Source organism: Macaca mulatta, chromosome 4 (genome assembly GCF_049350105.2).
Source record: "Macaca mulatta isolate MMU2019108-1 chromosome 4, T2T-MMU8v2.0, whole genome shotgun sequence".
Lineage (NCBI taxonomy): Eukaryota > Metazoa > Chordata > Mammalia > Primates > Cercopithecidae > Macaca > Macaca mulatta.
In genome coordinates, this window is record NC_133409.1 from 49108254 (window position 1) to 49128610 (window position 20357).

Here is a 20357-nt window from a genome sequence, read left to right on the forward strand (position 1 = left end):
TGTAATAAAAGGATAATACTCCACAAATACAGTGGTAATGCCTACGGCATAAAGACATAATCCAAGGCAACTCATTCATTGAGAGGTCACCAGAAGCTGGGAAGTGGGGGAAACAAATTTGAAAAAAAGGCCTGCTGATGAAAGTGATTGCCTTTACCACACCTTTGTCCAAGAAAAGCTATGTGAATGCGCCAACACCGGCCTGAAGTCTTCCTAAGAGTGCGTGCTTATAGCCTATTTGTTTAAACGGTGGGAGAGAGTTAACACCCAAAAACCAGAGATTCTGAATATATTTTATTAGTTCAAATGCCTCTACAGTTAACAGAGTCTCGGGGGTTTGGTTAACAGGGCACATGAAAGCAATTCATTAAGCAGTGGAAAATAAAACCTGATCAAGTCTGATGCAGTCTATAAAACCTAGGCCCCGGACTCCGTTGCTGCGGCAGCCGACTCCGCCCCCACCCGGAGAGGGAACCTGAAACTTGGCGCCCCCAGCACCCCAGCGGGGTGGTCGCCTCCCTTCCGTGTCCCTGGCTTTGTTTTATGGTTGGGAATAGGTAAGGGACACAAATCAACGGCGATACTAGATTCGTCCCCTCTGATCTCCGTAGAGGGAGTTATAAAAGGAGGTTCGTCCACAAGCAGAAACCCCTCTGTGGCGCCTCAACGCTAAGGAGCCACGCCATTCCCTTTCCCCGGCGGGAGACTAAAGGCCGGAAAAACACAGCCGGCTCAGGGTTGGGAGCCAAGCTAGCCCCACCTCCCGGTAGCTTCCCGCGATCGTGTAGACGCAGCGAGTACGTAACTTCCGGTCACGACCCATCAGCTCCTCGGCGATTGGTCCATTTCCATGGCCGACTGGGTGACGTTATCGCCGGGTGCTGGGGTCGCACGTGTGGTGAGGCATACAGAGGCGGCCTTGGGCTGGGCCTTGGTCTCCCCGCTGGACTTCGAGGGTATCTTCGCCGCCTCTGTTGGGGGTGAGCGCCGCGCGGCTGCAGCATGGTGAGCAAGCCTTACTTGTTTCGGCGGCCGGGCGCTGCGGTTTTGCAGAGGCCAGGCTGCTTCCGGTAATGCCTTGGGTACTGCGGCCTGGGTCTAGGTCGTGCCGGAGGCTGCTTGCGGCACAGTACCCTGAAATGGGCCATCCTCACCACCCCGGGCATTCTTTGCTAGTTACAGTCTCGCACCGCTGAGCCTCCCTGGGATGTGGCCCGGAGAGGAGAATGGCCTCCTTTTTACCCCTGGGAGCCTGCAGCCCTGTGCGCTTTCGGTTAGCTAAAAGCTTGTGACTGCGGACACAAACGCACCACCCTGTGCTTCTTGGGGTCGAGCAGACGGAGCTGCTGGTCTCCCTCAGCGTTGGAGTGGCAGGTGTCTGCCTGTCTGTCTGCTCTGAGAAAGGGAACTTGTGGGAGAGCATAAGGTTGGGCCCAAAGTAAAGCCACTTAATTGGTTTCACAGTTTAGAGAATCAAAATTGAATAGCGAAGTAAGAATGTAGAAGTGGATGATGGATCTTATTAAACTTTAGCTCTTTGTATCGTGATTTTATTTGCTGGTTGGTAGATGCCCTATGTGGAGCTGTCTATTCCAGATTATGCTGTGGCAGGCTTCTTGTCATTCTGGTTCAGTCGGCCAGGGGCCTTCCCTGAGCAGCCAGTGTAAAGTAGCTTTTAAGTCATTTTCACGTCACTGTCTTATATATTTTCACCGGAAATTATCTTGATTTTCTTGCTAAGAACAGGGACTTTATCTGACTTTCCCACTTCTGTATTCTCAGTTCCCATAACAAGGTCTGGCACAAAGTAGGTGCTCAAGGAATGTATGTTGACGGAAGGTTAAGTATGGATTCTACAGAACACAGCTGATGTTGCCTGCCCTAGAAGTGTAGATTTTTAAAAAGTATTTATCTTTAACATGACTACTAAAGATGGATGAGTGAACTATGGAATTGTTCTCTGTCGTTTTGTTTTAACTAATTGTTGTGATTTTGTTCCTTTGAAGCCTCACAGGAAGAAAAAACCCTTTATAGAGAAGAAGAAAGCTGTGTCTTTTCACTTGGTCCACCGGAGCCAACGAGATCCTTTAGCAGCAGATGAGACTGCACCCCAGAGGGTTCTGTTGCCCACACAAAAAGTAGGTCCTGTTCTTTAGCCAGTCAGTTTGTAGGTAGACAATAGGTTTTTTGTGTGTTTGTTTCTTTTTGTTAAGTAAATAGTCTCGGCATGTTGCCCAGGCTGGTCTCGAACTCCTGGGCTCCAGTAGTCCTCCCAGCTTGGCCCCCAAAAGTGCTGGGATTACAGGCATGAGCCACCGCGCCGGGCCATGTTAATAGTTTCAATAAATTGTTAAGTCAGCTGTTATTCTCAGATAACTGATATTCTGGGAAATAATCTATAAGTTAATTTTCAGTACAATTTGCTGATTTTTACACCATTCATGTTATTTTGATTGGGAAGACAAAGATCTTTATTAGAGATGTTTAAATGAGCAAATCTTGTAGAATAATGGTAAATATTTACCAAAGCATCAGCTACAATGTGGCATGATGTTATTTAGGGCACCCGTAAATGCTCAAACTGTGCTTTCTCTAAGATCCTGCTGTTTTATAACCACAAACTGCATTTTGCCTCCTGGTTGCTTATCTTAGGAAATGTAAAATATCTGAGCTTCTTGATTAGCTCAGGGAACTTTGCAAGGGAGCCTCGAAAAGATTCACTTAATGTTGGACTCTACTTATTAAGTGTAGATATTATGAAACAGAGTGTTGGGAAACAGAGTATTGGGGGACATGGGCCGTGTTTAGCTTTACTGAAAAGCTAGTTTTATTGTATGTTGAGAAGGTTTGTTTTTTTTTTTGCATATAAATAAAAGAAATTGTACTTACCTTTTAAGGCACCCAAATATCTGTTGCCTAGGCTGGCATGCAAAGTGGCTCCATCTCAGCTCACTGCAGCTTCTACCTCTTGGGCTCAAGCGATCCTCCCACCTTAGCCTCCAGAGTAGCCGGTACTACAGGCACATGCCACCGGGCCTGGCTGATTTTTAAAACTGTTTTGTAGAAACGAGGTCTCACTATGTTGTCCAGTCTGGTCTTGAACTCCTAGGCTCAAGTGATCGTCCTACCTCAGCCTCCCAAAGTGCTGGTATTATAGGCATGAGCCACTGCACCTGGTCTCCCAAGTCTTTTCTTGTAACCCTCCAAATAGACGATAAAATAAGTTGTATGTATATTTCGTGACTCAGAATGTTGCACATAAATGTCTAGCGGAAGGAGCAATTGTTATTTATTTTTATTGCCCTTTTAAAAGCATGAATGTTTTCATTCCATTTTAATGTTATGTAGCACTCTGGTTTTGAAGCTGTACATTTCCTGTTTGTCAAGAATTCTTTGTCTTTTTCCCATCAGCCAAAATGTTCATGTGCCATCTGCTTCCTACTTGGAAAGCTGTACTCATTGTAATATTTCCTTGCCTTATCCTTGGAAGGCATACTGATTCCATTTTGTTTATAGATAAACAGTGAAGAAAGTACTAATTCCATTTTGTTTATAGATAGACAGTGAGGAAAGGCGAGCAGAACAGAGGAAGTATGGAGTGTTCTTTGATGATGACTATGACTACCTGCAGCACCTGAAGGAACCATCTGGGCCCTCAGAGCTTATTCCCTCGAGTGCCTTCAGTGCACACAACCGGAGAGAAGAGAAAGAAGAATCGCTAGTCATTCCAGTAAGGCTTTTCAGCAATTTAAGTGTGGGAGTGGGTGAAGAAATCATTTTTAAATCAAGATAACTGTTTGGGGCAAGAAATGGTGTCTGTATGAAGAGCACAAAGATAGACCATGCCTCCACTTAAAATTATGTATGTGTATGCACGTGTGTACCATCAGGAGAGAATAGGTCACCTCTTCTCTGGTGGCAGGTGTCAACGCAACAGCCTTTTTATAGGTTTAGAACTTTCGATTGATAGACATGGCCATGTTAGACAGCACTTTTCAATAGGAGAAAAGCAGCTGACATTCTACATGTTAACAACATAACTGTTTGAGGATCATAAACTCTGTTCTAAGATAGGACTTAACTTTTGTGGAATATTTAGATCTTTAACACTTTTGTAAAAGCTGCAGGCTACTCATAAGCAAACAGAATGAGTGGATGATAATAACGTTCCTGTCTTGTAAACTAATGTTCGGTCCACTTTAATACCTTCTCTTTCAGGACGAATGATAGTACGTCTATATATGAAATTAGTGCTGTTAGTCTAAGTTCTGTTTTCTCTCTTGTTTATGCTAAGAATGCCCATGTTGTATGCCTTTGTGACCTTATTTTTAATTTGATGTAGAGTAAATTTCCCTGTGGGAAACTTTTATATCATCTAGCACTTTAGAAAAAGGAGACATTCATTAGGTTTATAAGCAAAAGGTAAGAGATAGAAAGGGCACCAGTTTACCCTGCCCCTTATTCCCCAATTCTGTCATGGTCTAGGCATTCCTTTCCTTGGGGAAGATGTGATTGTAGTTCTTACAGGCAATAGCTGGTTGCTTAAGGATACTTAGAAAGGTTCGGTTTCAGGATATCATCCCAAAGAAAGGTAGTAACTGCAGCTGCTTGTTCACTAACTAGGTTGTGACTCTTTTGTAACGCCCCAAATCCTATCACATCTCTGTCATAGAGAACCAACTTCTTTATTTCTTCTTCCTCAAGGCTTTATTGGTAGTAGGGACTTACTGGCTCACTTCCTTCTATAACCTATTGAGGGAGAGAAGGAGTTCCATAGTGGCTCAACTTGTTTATCTAAGGGTGAAAATTCTTAGTAAAGTCTTGCCTGGCTTGTATTGACCAGTACTTTTAATCCTTAATTCATTTTGAGTAAAAGCAATCACTAATTGATTTTTTAACAGGATAAGGCTCTTAAATGGACAATTCAGTGATGTTTACAGGGACAACTGAATTGTATTTAAAAACAAAATTGTCGTTGGTTTTCTGTACAGCTATGAAAAAATATGGATTAGTCCCATGTACTTTTTTTACTTTAATTTGTAACACACCACCAAATTCAAATAGATTAGAAATAATGAATAACCCCTAGAAACAGTGTGAGACAGTGTAAAAAGGCAGCATAGAAATGATTGATGCTTGAGCAGGCTGGATTTTGACATGAAAGAAAGAGGGTGGTGCCATTGTGGAAAGTAGCTGGGCAAACACCACGTAGTTGAGAACTACTGCAACCAATGAAAACACAGTACTCCTCTAAAAAAACAAGTAATTCCTCTTTACACTCTAATCGTGTATGTGATTCTTTTCTTTCAAGATTTGAAAAATATCTCACAAAGGTAAATTCATTTAACACAAGCTGACCTTGTGTTTAACCCCAAACCTCTAAGGATAAATATCACAAAGTACCTTTTTAAAAGCCTAAAGGCTAAAACACTATGTAGATTTTGCTATAATTTTAAGTAATTAATAATGTAATATACTTAAAAAACATTAAATTGTACACTTTAAATAGGCGAATTGTATGTGAATGATGTCTTAGTAAAGCTGTTTTCTTAAAAATGTGCTCTATAGCAAAATAACAAATCTTTGCCCATGTTTATGCTACCGAGAAACTCATTTTGGAAGCCGTAACATCTTGCTGTGTGTACACTGCCATATGTAGCCTTTACTCATGCTCCTCAGAGGCTTCCAATTCAGAGCTTTCTCAGTGAGCCAATGAGGTTGCACATTCCAGCTTTGTGCCTCCTCCTGGGCTAAGGATAGGGCAGGTGGTAAGGTGCACAGAGATAAATAACACATGGTGGTTGTCCTCACATTATCAACTGTTTGGTCAAGGAGAGGAAACAAGCATAAGAACCAGTCAGAGAATGTAGGCTAGCACATGTTTAAGTAGATTGCAGTGTGTGAAGAAGGTGGGGAGTTCTAGGACAGTGATCCGAAAGGGCTTCATGTGGGAGGGTAGGAACTAAGCTGGCCACCAAGCGGTGGGTACTGTTGACAGGAGAAGGAACTTTTTCAGTCAGGGTGCCGAGACAGCTAGCATTGTGGTTCAGTGTCAGGCACATGCATGCCAAGTAAAGTGTTTTGCATTATTACATGACTGAGGAATGAACTTGATTTGCATGGTCGTATAGAATAACTGAGAAATTTGGATACACAGGGTAGGCCTTGATTTTATAGGGCCTTGAGAACCAGGGCCTTAAATACAGAGTGTTAGAAACTCAAGAAGGTCACATGATAAAACTATTAAAGGAGCTTAATCTAGCCGTGGGTATGGAGGTTATACTGGATATAGACTAGCTATCTGAGCAGTTGCAGTCATTTATGTTTTGGTTAACTATAAATGAGATGATGCCCCAAAGAATAGAGTGAAATCACTGTAAGTAAGAGATTTCTAGGGGACATAGGACAGAGCAAAATGATTTATAACCACCCAAGGATTTAAGATAGCCAATTCATACAAGGGCTGTGCCATTACTAGAGATTAGGATGTTATCTCTAGTTTAAGAGGAAAAAGTTTAATTTTGTTTTGAAACTTCAGGCAAGTGGAATTAAGAAACTCTGGGATTTGAATCCCAGAATCTCACTTACTGATCATTCTCGGGGGTGGACCATTTAAACTTTCTTAGTTTTTGTTCTTTTGCTAAAACATGGTGAAAACTCATGGGATCTGAGGGATAAATGGAATAATTTACTAGAGAAAGCACTATGATGTATTATAAAGAGTTGCTTTTGAGTTTACGATGGAATATACTTTTTTTTTTTTTTTGAGACGGAGTTTCGCTCTTTTTGCCCAGGCTGGAGTGCAGTGGCGCGATCTCAGCTCACCGCAACCTCCGCCTCCCAGGTTCAAGCGATTCTCCTGCCTCAGCCTCCCGAATAGCTGGGATTACAGGCATGTGCCACCATGCGTGGCTAATTTTGTATTTTTAGTAGAGACGGGGTTTCTCCATGTTGGTCAGGCTGGTCTTGAACTGCTGACCTCAGGTGATCCACCCGCCTCGGCCTCCCAAAGTGCTGGGATTACAGGCGTGAGCCACCACGCCCGGCCACATGTTTAACATATATACAACCTGGAGCACAGGTGAGAGAACACAGAATGTAGTTGTAACAGTTTCCTAGGACTGCAGTAACAAATTAGCACAAACTAGGTGACTTAAAACAACAGAAATTTCTTCCCTTCATGGTTCTGGAGGTCAGAAGTTTGAAATGAAGGTATCGGCAGGGTTGGTTTTTTTCTTGGGGACTTAGAGGGAGAGGCTGTTGCATGGCTCATTCCTTCTGAATGTTACCAGTGATCATTCCTTGGAGTTCCTTGCCTTACAGAGGCCTCATTCCAGTCTGCTGTCATCTGCATATGGCATTCTCCCCTGTGAGTCTCTGTCCTCGTTGGTCTCATTATAGGACCATGGTCCAGTAAGACCTCATCTTATAGAGAGGACCCTATTTCAAATATGGTCACAGTCTGAGGTTCTGGATGGACATTGATTTTGGGGGGACTTCAACCCAGTACACTAGTTAAGAAGTATTTCCAAATAAACCTAACCATTGTGCAATTTCTTTTTCAAGAGCACTGGAATTAAGTTGCCTTCATCAGTGTTTGCTTCAGAGTTTGAGGAAGATGTTGGATTGTTAAATAAAGCAGCTCCAGTTTCAGGTATCTTTAATTCCTTTATCTTTTTATGTGGATAAATGTATTTTGCAAAACATAAATGGTGTAGGATTTTTCTATCTCCATTAAAGTATTGAAACAATTGAGATATGTCTGGAATTCAGATCAGGGATTATTAGGAAGGGATGAGTGTGATCTTTGTATTTTTGTATTCCTACCATCATATCCTTGCATCTTTTGAGTTCCTGTTTGGAGAGGAAAGTGGGGAAACTATTCTTGGTAATCTAGTAGGGGAATTGTAACCTTCACATAACCTCTTACAAACATAGTGGTGTTCATTATTCATTACTTGTAGTGTAATTTTGCAAAATAATCTGTTGTCTTTCAGAGTTTCTCCCAAGAGCATACAGGTATTTTTATAGAAGTTCATTTTACCATCTACACATATATTGGGGGAAAATTTTTGTTTTTAATTTTTAGTACCAACATTGTATTTCAGAACAAACACAAAAGTTCACAGAAGCGGTGTTGGTATTTTCTCCTGAGTTGCCTTAATTATTAACTAACACCTGTCCTGTGACATTCATTCATTAATTTATTCTACAGATTTTTGAGTTGCCGCTGTCTGTGTGGCAGGGCCTTGGGTTAAAACAGAATAAAGCATAGTCTCTGACCCCAAAATTTACCTCATTTGGGAAAAATAAACAATAAATGGTAAATTACAGTATAGATAGATAATACTAGTGGGGTGAGGAGTACCAAACCCAGCCTCACAGAGTTGAGCAAGGCTTTCTAAAGGAGGTGATGTCTAGTTTGTTTCTTAAGTAAAAGTTAGGTAGATAGAAGAAGGAGGGGAGGGGTGGGGACAAGAGGATGTTCCAGACAGTGGACTGTATGTGCTAAGGCAACAGAACATGAATATAGGTAACTGTACACATTTTAGCAGGCCCAGAAGGAAGGGTATGGATTAAAAAGAAATGAGGCTGGAGGGTTAAGCAATGGCCATGTAGCAGAGGGTGTTGGAGGCCATGTCAGATGATAAATTTGGAGTTGAAAGTTTGTCTTGAACTTGAGTTTTGTTGTTGTTGTTTGTTTTCATTTTCTCCTTGTGGAGCCGGGCTAACTCCTAAGCAGTGTGCCTAGAGTCAGCCTAGTATTTTTATAGATGGAAGAATATATCTGAAAAAACAGGTAGATATTTATTAAAATCTCATAGTCAGAAAAGACTGAAAGTATAACAGTCTAAAAATTGTTCCTTTCAGTTACTTTTAACAGGTGAATTTAAAGCCCAGTTTCTTCCTGCAGACAAAACCTTTGAATTATGCTAGACAAGGTTGAACATTATAGATGTATAATGGAACAGTATTTTTACCAGTGGATATTAAAAGGAGAAGCATCATTTCTTTTTTCTTTTCTTTTTTCTTTTTTTTTTTTTTTAGTTATACTTTAAGTCCTGGGATATATGTTCAGGTTTGTTACATAGGTATACACATGTCATGGTGGTTTGCTGCATCCATCAACCCATCATCTACATTAGGCATTTCTCCTAATGCTGTCCCTCCCCTAGCCCCCCCATCCCCCAACAGGTCCCAGTGTGTGATGTTCCCCTCCCTGTGTCCATGTGTTCTCAATTGTTCAACTCCCTCTTATGAGTAAGAGCATGCAGTGTTTGGTTTTCTGTTCCTGTGTTAGTTTGCTGAGAATTATGGTTTCCAGCTTCATCCATGTCCCTGCAAAGGACATGAACTCATCCTTTTTTGTGGCTGCATAGTATTCCATGGTGTATATGTGCCACATTTTCTTTATCCAGTCTATCATTGATGAACATTTAAGCTGGTTCCAAGTCTTTGCTATTGTGAACAGTGCTGCAGTAAACCTACTTGTGCATGTGTCTTTATAGTAGAATGATTTATTATACTTTGGGTATATACCCAGTAATGGGATTGCTGGGTCAAATGGTGTTTCTGGTTCTGGATCCTTGAGGAATCACCACACTGTCTTCCACAATGGTTGAACTAATTTACACTCCCACCAACAATGTAAAAGCGTTCCTATTTCTTCACATCCACTCCAGAATCTGTTGTTTCCTGACTTTTTAATGATTGCCATTCTAACTGGCGTGAGATGGTATCTCCTTGTGGTTTTGATTTGCATTTCTCTAATGAGCAGTGGTTTGTAGTTCTCCTCTAAGAGGTCCTTCACGTCCCTTGTAAGTTGTATGCCTATTTTATTCTCTTTGTAGCTATTGTGAATGGGAGTTCACTCATGATTTGGCTCTCTGTTTGTCTATTATTGGTGTATAGGAATGCTTGTGATATTTGCACATTGATTTTGTATCCTGAGAATACAACTTTGCTGAAGTTGCTTATCAGCTTAAGGAGATTTTGGGCTGAGATGATGGGGTTTTCTAAATAGACAGTCATGTCATCTGCAAACAGAGACAATTTGACTTCCTCTCTTCCTATTTGAATACCCTTTATTTCTTTCTCTTGCCTGATTGCCCTCCAGAACTTCCAATACTATGTTGAATAGGAGTGGTGAGAGAGGGCATCCTTGTCTTGTGCCAATTTTCAAAGGAATGCTTCCAGCTTTTGCCCATTCAGTATGATATTGGCTGTGGGTTTGTCATAAATAGCTCTTACTATTTTGAGATATGTTCCATCAATACCTAGTTTATGGAGAGTTTTTAGCTTGAAAGGGGTGTTGAATTTTATTGAAGGCCTTTTCCGCATCTATTGAGATAATCGTGGTTTTTGTCATTGGTTCTGTTGATGTAATGGATTACGTTGAACCAGGCTTGTATCCCAGGGATGAAGCTGACTTGATTGTGGTGGATAAGCTTTTTGATATGCTGCTGGATTCGTTCTGCCAGTTTTTTATTGACGATTTTCACATTGATGTTCATCAGGGATATTGTCCTGAAATTTTCTTTTTTTGTTGTGTCTCTGCCAGGTTTTGGCATCAGGATGATGCTGGCCTCATAAAATGAGTTAGGGAGGAGTCCCTCTTTTTCTATTGTTTGGAATAGTTTCAGAAGGAATGGTACCAACTCCTCTCTGTACCTCTGGTGGAATTTGGCTGTGAATCTGTCTGGTCCTGGGCTTCTCTTTTGGTTGGTAGGCTATTACTGCCTCAATTTCAGAACTTGTTATTGGTCTATTCAGGGATTCGACTTCTTCCTGGTTTAGTCTTGGGAGGGTGTATATGTCCAGGGATTTATCCATTTCTTCTAATTTTCTAGTTTATTTGCATAGAGTTTATTTGCATATTCTCTGATGGTAGTTTTTATTTCTGTGGGATCAGTGGTGAAATCCACTTTATCATTTTTTGTTGTGTCTATTTGATTCTTCTCTCTTTTCTTCTTTTATTAGTCTGACTAGCAGTTGATCTTTTCAAAACACCAGCTCCTGGATTCATTGGTTTTTTTGAAGGGTTTTTTTGTGTCTCTATCTACTTCAATTCTGCTGTGTTTTAGTTATGTCTTGTCTTCTACTAGGTTTTATATTTGTTTGCTCTTGTTTCTCTAATTCTTTTAATTGTGATGTTAGGGTGTCGATTTTAGATCTTTCCTGCTTTCTCCTGTGGGATTTTAGTGCTATAAATTTCACCCTAAACACTGCTTTAGCTGTGTCCCAGAGATTCTGATATGTTGTATCTTTGTTCTCATTGGTTTCAAAGAACTTATTTATTTCTACCTTAATTTTGTTATTTACTCAGTAGTCATTCAGGAGCAGGTTGTTCAGTTTCCAAGTAGTTGTGCAATTTTGAGTGGATTTCTTAATCCTGAGTTCTAATTTGATTGCACTGTGGTCTGAGAGACTGTTATGATTTCCGTTCTTTTGCATCTGCTGAGGAGTGTTTTACTTCAGTTATATGGTCAATTTTAGGATAAGTGCGATGTGGTGCTGAGAAGAATGTATATTTTGTTGATTTGGGGTGGAGAGTTATGTCGCTGTCTATAAGGTCCACTTGGTCCAGAGCTGAGTTCAAGTCCTGAAGATCCCTGTGAATTTTCTGTCTCGTTGATCTATCTAATATTGACAACGGGGTGTTAAAGTCTCCCATTATTATTATGTGGGAGTCTAAGTCTCTTTGTAGGTCTCTTAGAACATGCTTTATGAATCTGGGTGCTCCCATATTAGGTGCATATATATTTAGGATAGTTAGCTTTTCTTGTTGCATTATTCCCTTTACCATTATGTAATGCCCTTCTTTGTGTTTTTTGATCTTTGTTGGTTTAAAGTCTGTTTTATCAGAGACTAGGATTGCAACCCTTGCTGTTTTTTGCTTTCCATTTGCTTGGTAAATAACCTCCATTCCTTTATTTTGAGTCTATATGTGTCTTTGCACATGAGATGGGTCTCCTGAATACAGCACACTGATGGGTCTTGACTCTTTATCCAGTTTGCCAATCTGTGTCTTTTAGTTGGGGCATTTAGCCCATTTACATTTAAGGTTAATATTGTAATGTGTTAGTTTGATTCTGTCATTATGATGCTAGCTGGTTATTTTGCCTGTTATTTGATGCAGTTTCTTCATAGTATTGATGGTCTTTACTCTTTGGTATGTTTTGCAGTGGCTGGTACCAGTTTTTCCTTTCCATATTTGGTGCTTCCTTCAGGAGCTCTTGTAAGGCAGGCCTGGTGGTGACAAAATCTCTTAGCATTTGCTTGTGTGGAAAGGATTTTATTTCTCCTTCACTTATGAAACTTAGTTTGGCTGGATATGAGATTCTCGGTTGAAAATTCTTTACTTTAAGAATGTTGAGTATTGTCCCCCACTCTCTTCTGGCTTGTAGGGTTTCTGCCGAGGGATCTGGTGTTAGTCTGATGGGCTTCTCTTTGTGGGTAACCCGACCTTTCTCTCTGGCTGCCCTTAACATTTTTTTCTTCATTTCAACCTTGGTGAATCTGACGATTATGTGTCTTGGGGTTGCTCTTCTCAAGGAGTATCTTTGTGGCATTCTCTGTATTTCCTGAATTTGAATGTTGGCCTGCCTTGCTAGGTTGGGGAAGTTCTTCTGGATAATATCCTGCAGAGTGTTTTCCAACTTGGTTCCATTCTCCCCGTCACTTTCAGGTACATCAGTCAAACGTAGATTTGGTCTTTTCACATAGTCCCATATTTCTTGGAGGCTTTGTTCATTCCTTTTCATTCTTTTTTCTCTAATCTTGTCTTCACACTTTATTTCATTAAGTTGATCTTCAATCGCTGATATCCTCTCTTCCACTCGGCTATTGTTATTTGTGTGTGCTTCACAAAGTTCTCTTGCTGTGTTTTTCAGCTCCGTCACATCATTCATCTTCTTCTCTAAACTGGTGATTCTAGTTAGCAATTCCTCTAACCTTTTTTCAAGGTTTTTAACTTCCTTGCATTGGGTTAGGACATGCTTCTTTAGCTCGGAGGAGTTTGTTATTACCCACCTCCTGAAGCATACTTCTGTCAATTCGTCAAACTCATTCTCCATCCAGTTTGTTCCCTTGCTGGCGAGGAGTTGTGATCCTTTGAAGAGAAGAGGCATTCTGGTTTTTGGAATTTTCAGCCTTTTTGTGCTGGTTTTTCCTCATCTTCTTGGATTTATGTACCTTTAGTCTTTGTTGTTGGTGACCTTCAGATGGGGTTTCTGTGTGGACGTCCTTTTTGTTGATGTTGATGCTATTCCTTTCTGTTAGGTTTATTTCTAACAGACCACTCTGCTGCAGATCTGCTGGAGTTTGCTGGAGGTCCACTTCAGTCCCTGTTTGCCTGGGTATCACCAGCGGAGGCTGCAGAACAGCAAAGATTGCTGCTTGTTCCTTCCTCTGGAAGCTCTGTCCCAGAGGGGTACCCGCCAGATGCCAACCAGAGCTCTCCTCTGTGAGGTGTCTGTCGACCCCTGATGGGAGGTGTCTCCCAGGCAGGAGGCATAGGGGTCAGGGACCCACTTGAGGAGGCAGTCTGTCCCTTAGCAGAGCTCGAGCACTGTGCCGGGAGATCTGCTGCTGTCTTCAGAGCCAGCAGGCCGGAAGGTTTGAGTCTGCTGGAGCTGCGCCCACAGCCGCCCCTTCCCCCAGGTGCTCTGTCCCAGGGAGATGGGAGTTTTATTTATAAGTCCCTGACTGGGGCTGAGGCAGCATTTTTTTTTTTTTGTCGTGGCATGATCACTCTTTATTCTTCACTAGACTGAACTTAGTTCTTAATCATTCTTTTATCCTCAATATAGTAATAGACTCTTGCTATCATAGGTCCTTATATGAATGAATTGTTGCTACCTTGGGAATTGTTGCTCAATTTTTGTTTTCCTTCTAGGACCTCGACTGGATTTTGATCCTGACATTGTTGCAGCTCTTGATGATGATTTTGACTTTGATGATCCAGATAATCTGCTTGAGGATGACTTTATTCTTCAGGCCAATAAGTCAACAGGAGAGGAAGAGGGAAGGGATATACAGTATGTGTGGTTTGTTTCAAAGCAGAGATGATGACCTAAGTGTTACTGCTTCAGTGGGATGGTAACCATAGAACGTTACAGTTGGAAGAGACCTTCAAGAGCATTTAATCTGAGACTTCTGTATTTTAGAGCAGAAAATGTGAAATTTATTGCTTTTCCTACCAAACTGGGTTGATCAGACACCCTCCTGCCTAGACAAGAACCTTTCCTGCAATACCTTCCGGTTTTACTTGTGTAAAGTGATTTTGTTCTGTTACTTTTTAAGTTGTTTTGGTAGGTAATTTGTGACCTTTACTTTAGGAAATCTGAGAATGAAGATGACAGCGAGTGGGAAGATGTGGATGATGAGAAGGGAGATAGCAGTGATGACTATGACTCTGCAGGCCTATTGTCAGATGAAGATCGTATGTCTGTGCCCAGAAAAACCCACAGAGCTATAGCAGATCACTTGTTCTGGAGTGAGGAAACAAAAAGTCGCTTCACCGAGTATTCGATGACTTCCTCAGTCATGAGGAGAAATGAACAGCTGACCCTACATGATGAGAGGTTTGAGAAGGTAAGGTCCCCAAATAAGGGATGCTTTAGTACTATCTTATGATATATATATATATATTTTTTAATACCTGTCAACTTTAGCCCAGGTTGAAGTGCTCACCAACCACAAAGTCAATCATAGGAAATTTACAACTATCCAGCTATAGGTTCATGTAGCCAGCATAAAGCAGAAGGTTATCAGTGCAGTACAGGAGCACAAAGACTGGAAAGGGAGCATAGAACTGTGCAGAAGAAGAGTAATCGCCTAGGAGGATGTGACTTTTCCAATTTATATCACACGCTTACACCTGGAGGTGGCCCAAATGATGTCTCATTCAACCTGAATGGATAACCAAAAGTAGTTGTAATCGTTTTATTCTCAGTAACTGTGGTAGGACAACTCACTTGAGTTTCTATTTGGCCCTTAAAACCCCCAAGAAGTGGTCCTGAAAACCCCCATCATGTCTAATGTTGTGCTTCTTTATTGTGTGTGTCATATAGATTTGTCTCAGATTAGAATGTGAATTCCCCAAGGACAGAGAGTTTTTTGTATTTTGCTCACGGATACATCCAAAATCCTAAACTGGTGTCTTGGCATGTAGTAGAAGTTTAAAGTGTTCCATAAATGATAAATGTATGAAGGAATAGTTTCCTTCAAGGTGAATCTAAAGATAGAAGCAATCCAGTAGAGGACCTTGATGAAGCCAAGTGGGTTGAGGTGGATCTGGAAGCTGGACCATCCTCTGGCCAAGTCAGCCAATCCGCCTGTGAGCTAAGTAGATGTTAGGCGCCTTGCTGTGTGCCTTGCTTTTTGTTTTTTAAATTTTTTTAAAAAGAGAGATTGGGACCCAAAGCTAAAACTTTTGAGTGTTGAAAACAACGTATCTCTTTATTAAAACAGAGCATAAAAGCACCCTACTTATTGTTGTTTTCCCTTTACACACTCTGTGAGGCCAGTCACCCTAGTTTTGATTCTGGAAAGAACGTGTATAGGTCAAAAGGAGTTGGCTGATCAAACATTCTTATTGTCCCCCTTGAATTCTGACATCCTGATTCTCAATTTCTCCAACAGTAATCCGTAAGATGTTGTATTTCTGAAGTATTGGCCTCATTGAGCACATCAAAATTCCATTTCTTTCCATTTCTCATCTGGAGTTTTCAGACATAACTAACACTGAGGAACATAATGGAAGTAGAGTATAAGACGCTTTTGAAAGTTTGAATTTTCATATACTGTATTTGGTTCTGTTGTAACAGATTAGCTCCAGGGTTTGTGATCCCAACCTATAGACTGTTTATAAGACTTTTAATCCCACCTATCCTGTTGTTCTGTAGCACATAACACCTCCTAACATCATGTCTAATGTTGTGCTTCTTTATTGTGTGTGTCATATAGATTTGTCTCAGATTAGAATGTGAATTCCCCAAGGACAGAGTTTTTTGTATTTTGCTCACGGATACATCCAAAAGCCTAAAATGGTGTCTTGGCATGTAGTAGAAGTTTAAAGTGTTCCATAAATGATAAATGAATGAAGGAATAGTTTCCTTCAAGGTGAATCTAAAATAAAGGCTCTTACCTTGCTACCTTGTCAGCTAATACTATTTTCCCTCCTCTCTTGAGGGAGAAGCAAATTGTTGCTACACGTCTCACACTTCAGGAGATATATCCCCCCCATTTACTCTTTGTCAAAGCTTAACAGTGTCAACACCATTTGCATAATATAATAATTATTGTCTAGACAAGAACGAAATATGTACATTAGTGGGAGAATTTTCAGTTGCACAATCTTTTAGTTTGCGTAACTAAGGAATTTGAAAATATCTTCAGGCTGGGCATAGTGGCCCATGCCTATAATCCCAGAACTGTGGGAGGCCGAAACAGGTGGATCACTTGAACCCAGGAGTTTGAGACCGTCTTGAGCAATGCAGAGCCTGTTTCTATTAACAAAAATAAATAAAATAGCTGGGTGTGGTGGCATGTGCCTGTGGTCCCAATGCTTCAGAGGCTGAGGAGGGAGGATCACTTGAGCCTGAGAGTTTGAGGCTGCAGTGAACTATGGTCGCGCCACTGTACTCCAGGCTTGGAGACAGTGAGATATTTAAAAAAAAAAAAGAAAAGAAAAAGTATCTTAAAAAATGTTTTGATGTAATCTGTGCTGCCTAGCATTTTGTTCTCCAAGCTAAGTAGAATAATGCCTTTCTTTACATGTTAAATGGAAGCCTATTTTTAGTCTAAATGTAAGTCTTAAAGTACTGAGCAGAAATATCTTCCACATCCTATTGCATTAAATCCCTACTAATATTTTAATGGTAATTGTGATAGTACCTAAATAACTATTGTGTAAGAATAAAATTAATGTAAAAAAAATTTTAAATATGTAGTCTTACTGAGTACATTTGCTTTTCATGTTATCTTTTCTCCGTTTATATTCAAGTTTTATGAGCAATATGATGATGATGAAATTGGAGCTCTGGATAATGCAGAATTGGAAGGTTCTATTCAAGTGGACAGCAATCGCTTACAGGAAGTTTTGAATGACTACTATAAAGAAAAGGCAGAGAAGTACAGTGACTTTTCTTTCCTTGTTTATCTGTTCTTTTTTTTAAAAAAGAAAAAATTCCAAAGAAAGGTCTATAGTATAACTGAATTGAGGAAAAAATTAACCTAGTCAAAATCCATATTAAGAAAATGAAAAAGGAAAAAAAAAGATAGGAGGGGGGAGAAAAGAAAGTGGTACATTTTCCATAAACTTTGGCTCATGTATAGCTCATCTGTTTTGCCTACATTTTGGTGTTAAGCATTCTGAAGTAGAATGTAATGGGAATATACGAGGAGCCACTTTTTCCGTACCTTTGACTTGAGAAGAGTCGTGGTAGAATGTGTTTCGTTTTTTAATTTTTTTTTTTTTTTGAGATGGAGTCTTGCTCTGTTGCCCAGGCTGGAATGTAGTGGTGTGATCTCAGCTCACCTGCAACCTCCACCTCCTAGGTTCAGGTGATTCTCCTGCCTCAGCTCCTGAGCCGATGTGATTACAGGGGCATGCCGCCATGCCCAGCTAATTTTTGTATTTTTAGTAGAGACAGGGTTCCACCATGTTGGCCAGGCTGGTCTCAAACTCAACCCCATGTAATATGCCCGCCTCGGCCTCCCAAAGTGCTGGGATTATAGGCGTGAGCCACCGCGCCCAGCCCATTTTAAATTTTTTTTACTTTTATTTTGCTTACAAGTTAAAGAAATAAAGGGACACATTCCCCTTGGGAAATAAGATGATATTTCTAGTCTTTGGGCTGAAGAATTATTCCAAGTATATGCTCTTTTCATCTTTCTGAAATGCCAGGTGTTTTGAGAAGTAGGTATTTACATCTCGTGGAAAGATAAGAATTTGTCTCTCCAGCTAGATTAGAGGAACTGACCAGCTGGTTATTTTGGCAAATCAGCATCCACATCAAGGTGACTCTCCTCTGAGAGAAACTGATGAAGTGTTCAAATCTGCTAGAAAGGTCTGATGTTCCATGATCACTATAATATATAGATCCCATAGCAGGACAAGGAGCTGTATAGTTTGAGTAAAATATTTGAATACTTCGCAGAGACAGATGAGTTATGCTTTTTTAGGCTTTAAAAACCTGTTTTCTTAGGAAGCTGCCTTGGAAAGACACAGCTAGATGTTACCTTCCTATCAGCTAAGTGAATATCCAAAACTCACTGGAGGGAAAAGGCAGGGCTGGGTAGAACAGAGTTTGACAGAAAATGACAGATAGGTCACTGGAATATGTGCATTTTAAAACACTGGTTTTTTTCCCACAGCTAGAAATTGCAGTTTTAGTGACATAGTATAATAAGAGGTCATTTTCTCCCCTCTCGGTCTTCACTTTTAAAAACTCATCCAAAAGTTGTGTAAAATTGAATACTCTTGAACCCTTGGAGGATCAAGACCTGCCAGTGAATGAGTTTGATGAGTCTGAGGAGGAAGAAATGATTACTGTAGTCCTCGAAGAAGCCAAAGAGAAGTGGGATTGTGAATCTATTTGTAGTAAGTATATTCACTTTATGATAGTAATTTTAAAGTATTAAAGTATATCAACTTTAGTCTGGGTGCGGTGGCTCATGCCTATAATCCCGGTACTTTGGGAGGCTGAGGCAGGTGGATCACCTGATGTCAGGAGTTCAAGACCAGCCTGGCCAACATGGTGAAACCCCGTCTCTACTAAAAATACAAAAATTAGCCAGGCATGGTGGCGGGCACCTGTAATCCCAGTACTCGAGAGGCTGAGGCAGGAGAATGGCTTGAACTCGGGAGGTGGAGGTTGCAGTGAGCCGAGATCACGCCATTGTACTCCAACCTGGGCAACAAGAGCGAAACTCTAAAACAAAAAAAAAACACATACCAACTTTGAAAAAATACATATATTTTAATAAGAGTTACGCTTTTAGGAAATTTGTGAAAAATTATTTGGAAAGAGTAATATTCCAATATTGAGTTGTAAGCAATTTATAAAACATTGATCAGAGACTCCAATGTTATTTTGCACTATGAAAACACAAGGTCAGAAATATAGTAGGAATTCAGTAATGCTTGGTGGAACTGAAAGTGTGCTTATTGATACATGACTTTTATTTGTTTGTTTAGGTACATACTCAAATTTATATAACCATCCACAGCTTATCAAGTATCAACCAAAGGTAAGTCCTAGTGTGCTAAGCTATTTGAAGGATGCAGTGCCTAAAAAATAGAGTGCACATTTTCGCTCAGTAACTTTTTATCTTTGTGGCTAGCAGTGATATTAGGAAAAGCAGCAACAGTATGCCATTAATGTGCTATTTTTTAATAGGAATGAGAAATAACTCTAGTACCATTTTATCTGTATTTCAGCCCAAACAAATTCGAATATCTTCTAAAACAGGAATACCTCTCAATATCTTACCAAAGCAAGGACTCACAGCAAAGCAAGCTGAAAGAATACAGATGATTAATGGCAGTGACCTTCCTAAAGTATCAACCCAGCCACGTTCTAAAAACGAAAGCAAAGAAGATAAAAGAGCAAGAAAGCAAGCTATCAAAGAAGAGCGCAAGGTAAAAAATATTTTTCAAATGTGAGATTTACAAAGAGCTGGTGGAGGGGAAATATAGGGGAATTTTGTAAAAGCAGCCTGTATCAGGTTAAAGATATGAGTAATACAAGTATATTCTTGTACTTACAACAGGAACGAAGAGTGGAGAAGAAAGCTAACAAGTTAGCATTTAAACTGGAGAAAAGAAGGCAAGAAAAAGAGCTGCAGAACTTGAAGAAGAATGTTGAGGGTCTAAAGCTATAGACAGTGGAGCATACAGGGCAAGGCACTTTATTAGGGGCTCTTCATTATCTTTAGTCATTGACTAGAACCTTCAGAAAGACAAAACTGTTTGCCATTTTACTGGCAGATAAGAGGAAAATACAGTATTTGTATTATTTTTATACCAGCAAGTGTCCCCTGCCAGCTGTCTTGTAAATACTGTAATGTTTTAATTTTTAATATTTTAAGCTTACATTTGCTCTGAAATAAATGACTTCATGAATGTGAAATGTTTGGATAAATTAAAGGAAAATATCCATAACTTGAATGGAATTCATTTATTTGTATGGTTGTCATAGTTGTTTTTTGCAGATGTTTTCAAATATTTCTTGGAATCCTCTCCATGCCTTTTCAGGAATTACGTGGTTTAATTTGCTGTAAATAGAAAAGTGGCCTGGTTAAACTCAATTTTGAAATGCTGACTTTATTCTGTTTAGTGTAAGATGAGT

General features: G+C 40.2%; 1 protein-coding gene across 1 annotated transcript; it reads left to right on the forward strand.

Moving 5' to 3' along the window:
- Nucleotides 1-873: 873 nt before the first annotated feature.
- On the forward strand, nt 874-20170 carry LTV1 (LTV1 ribosome biogenesis factor). Its single transcript, XM_001089761.5, has 11 exons — nt 874-1005; nt 2007-2138; nt 3557-3730; nt 7567-7654; nt 13898-14039; nt 14340-14595; nt 17009-17136; nt 18468-18607; nt 19205-19257; nt 19448-19648; nt 19780-20170. The coding sequence occupies exons 1-11, from the start codon at nt 1003-1005 to the stop codon at nt 19888-19890; spliced, it is 1428 nt and encodes a 475-aa protein (XP_001089761.3). The 5' UTR covers nt 874-1002; the 3' UTR covers nt 19891-20170.
- Nucleotides 20171-20357: the final 187 nt, after the last annotated feature.

Bases quoted from the DNA above. Each gene is read 5' to 3' on its own strand.
- LTV1 (XM_001089761.5), top strand. The intron at 3,731-7,566 runs GTAAGGCTTTTC...TTCTTTTTCAAG, and splicing joins AAGAATCGCTAGTCATTCCA to AGCACTGGAATTAAGTTGCC. The intron at 19,258-19,447 runs GTAAGTCCTAGT...TCTGTATTTCAG, and splicing joins TTATCAAGTATCAACCAAAG to CCCAAACAAATTCGAATATC.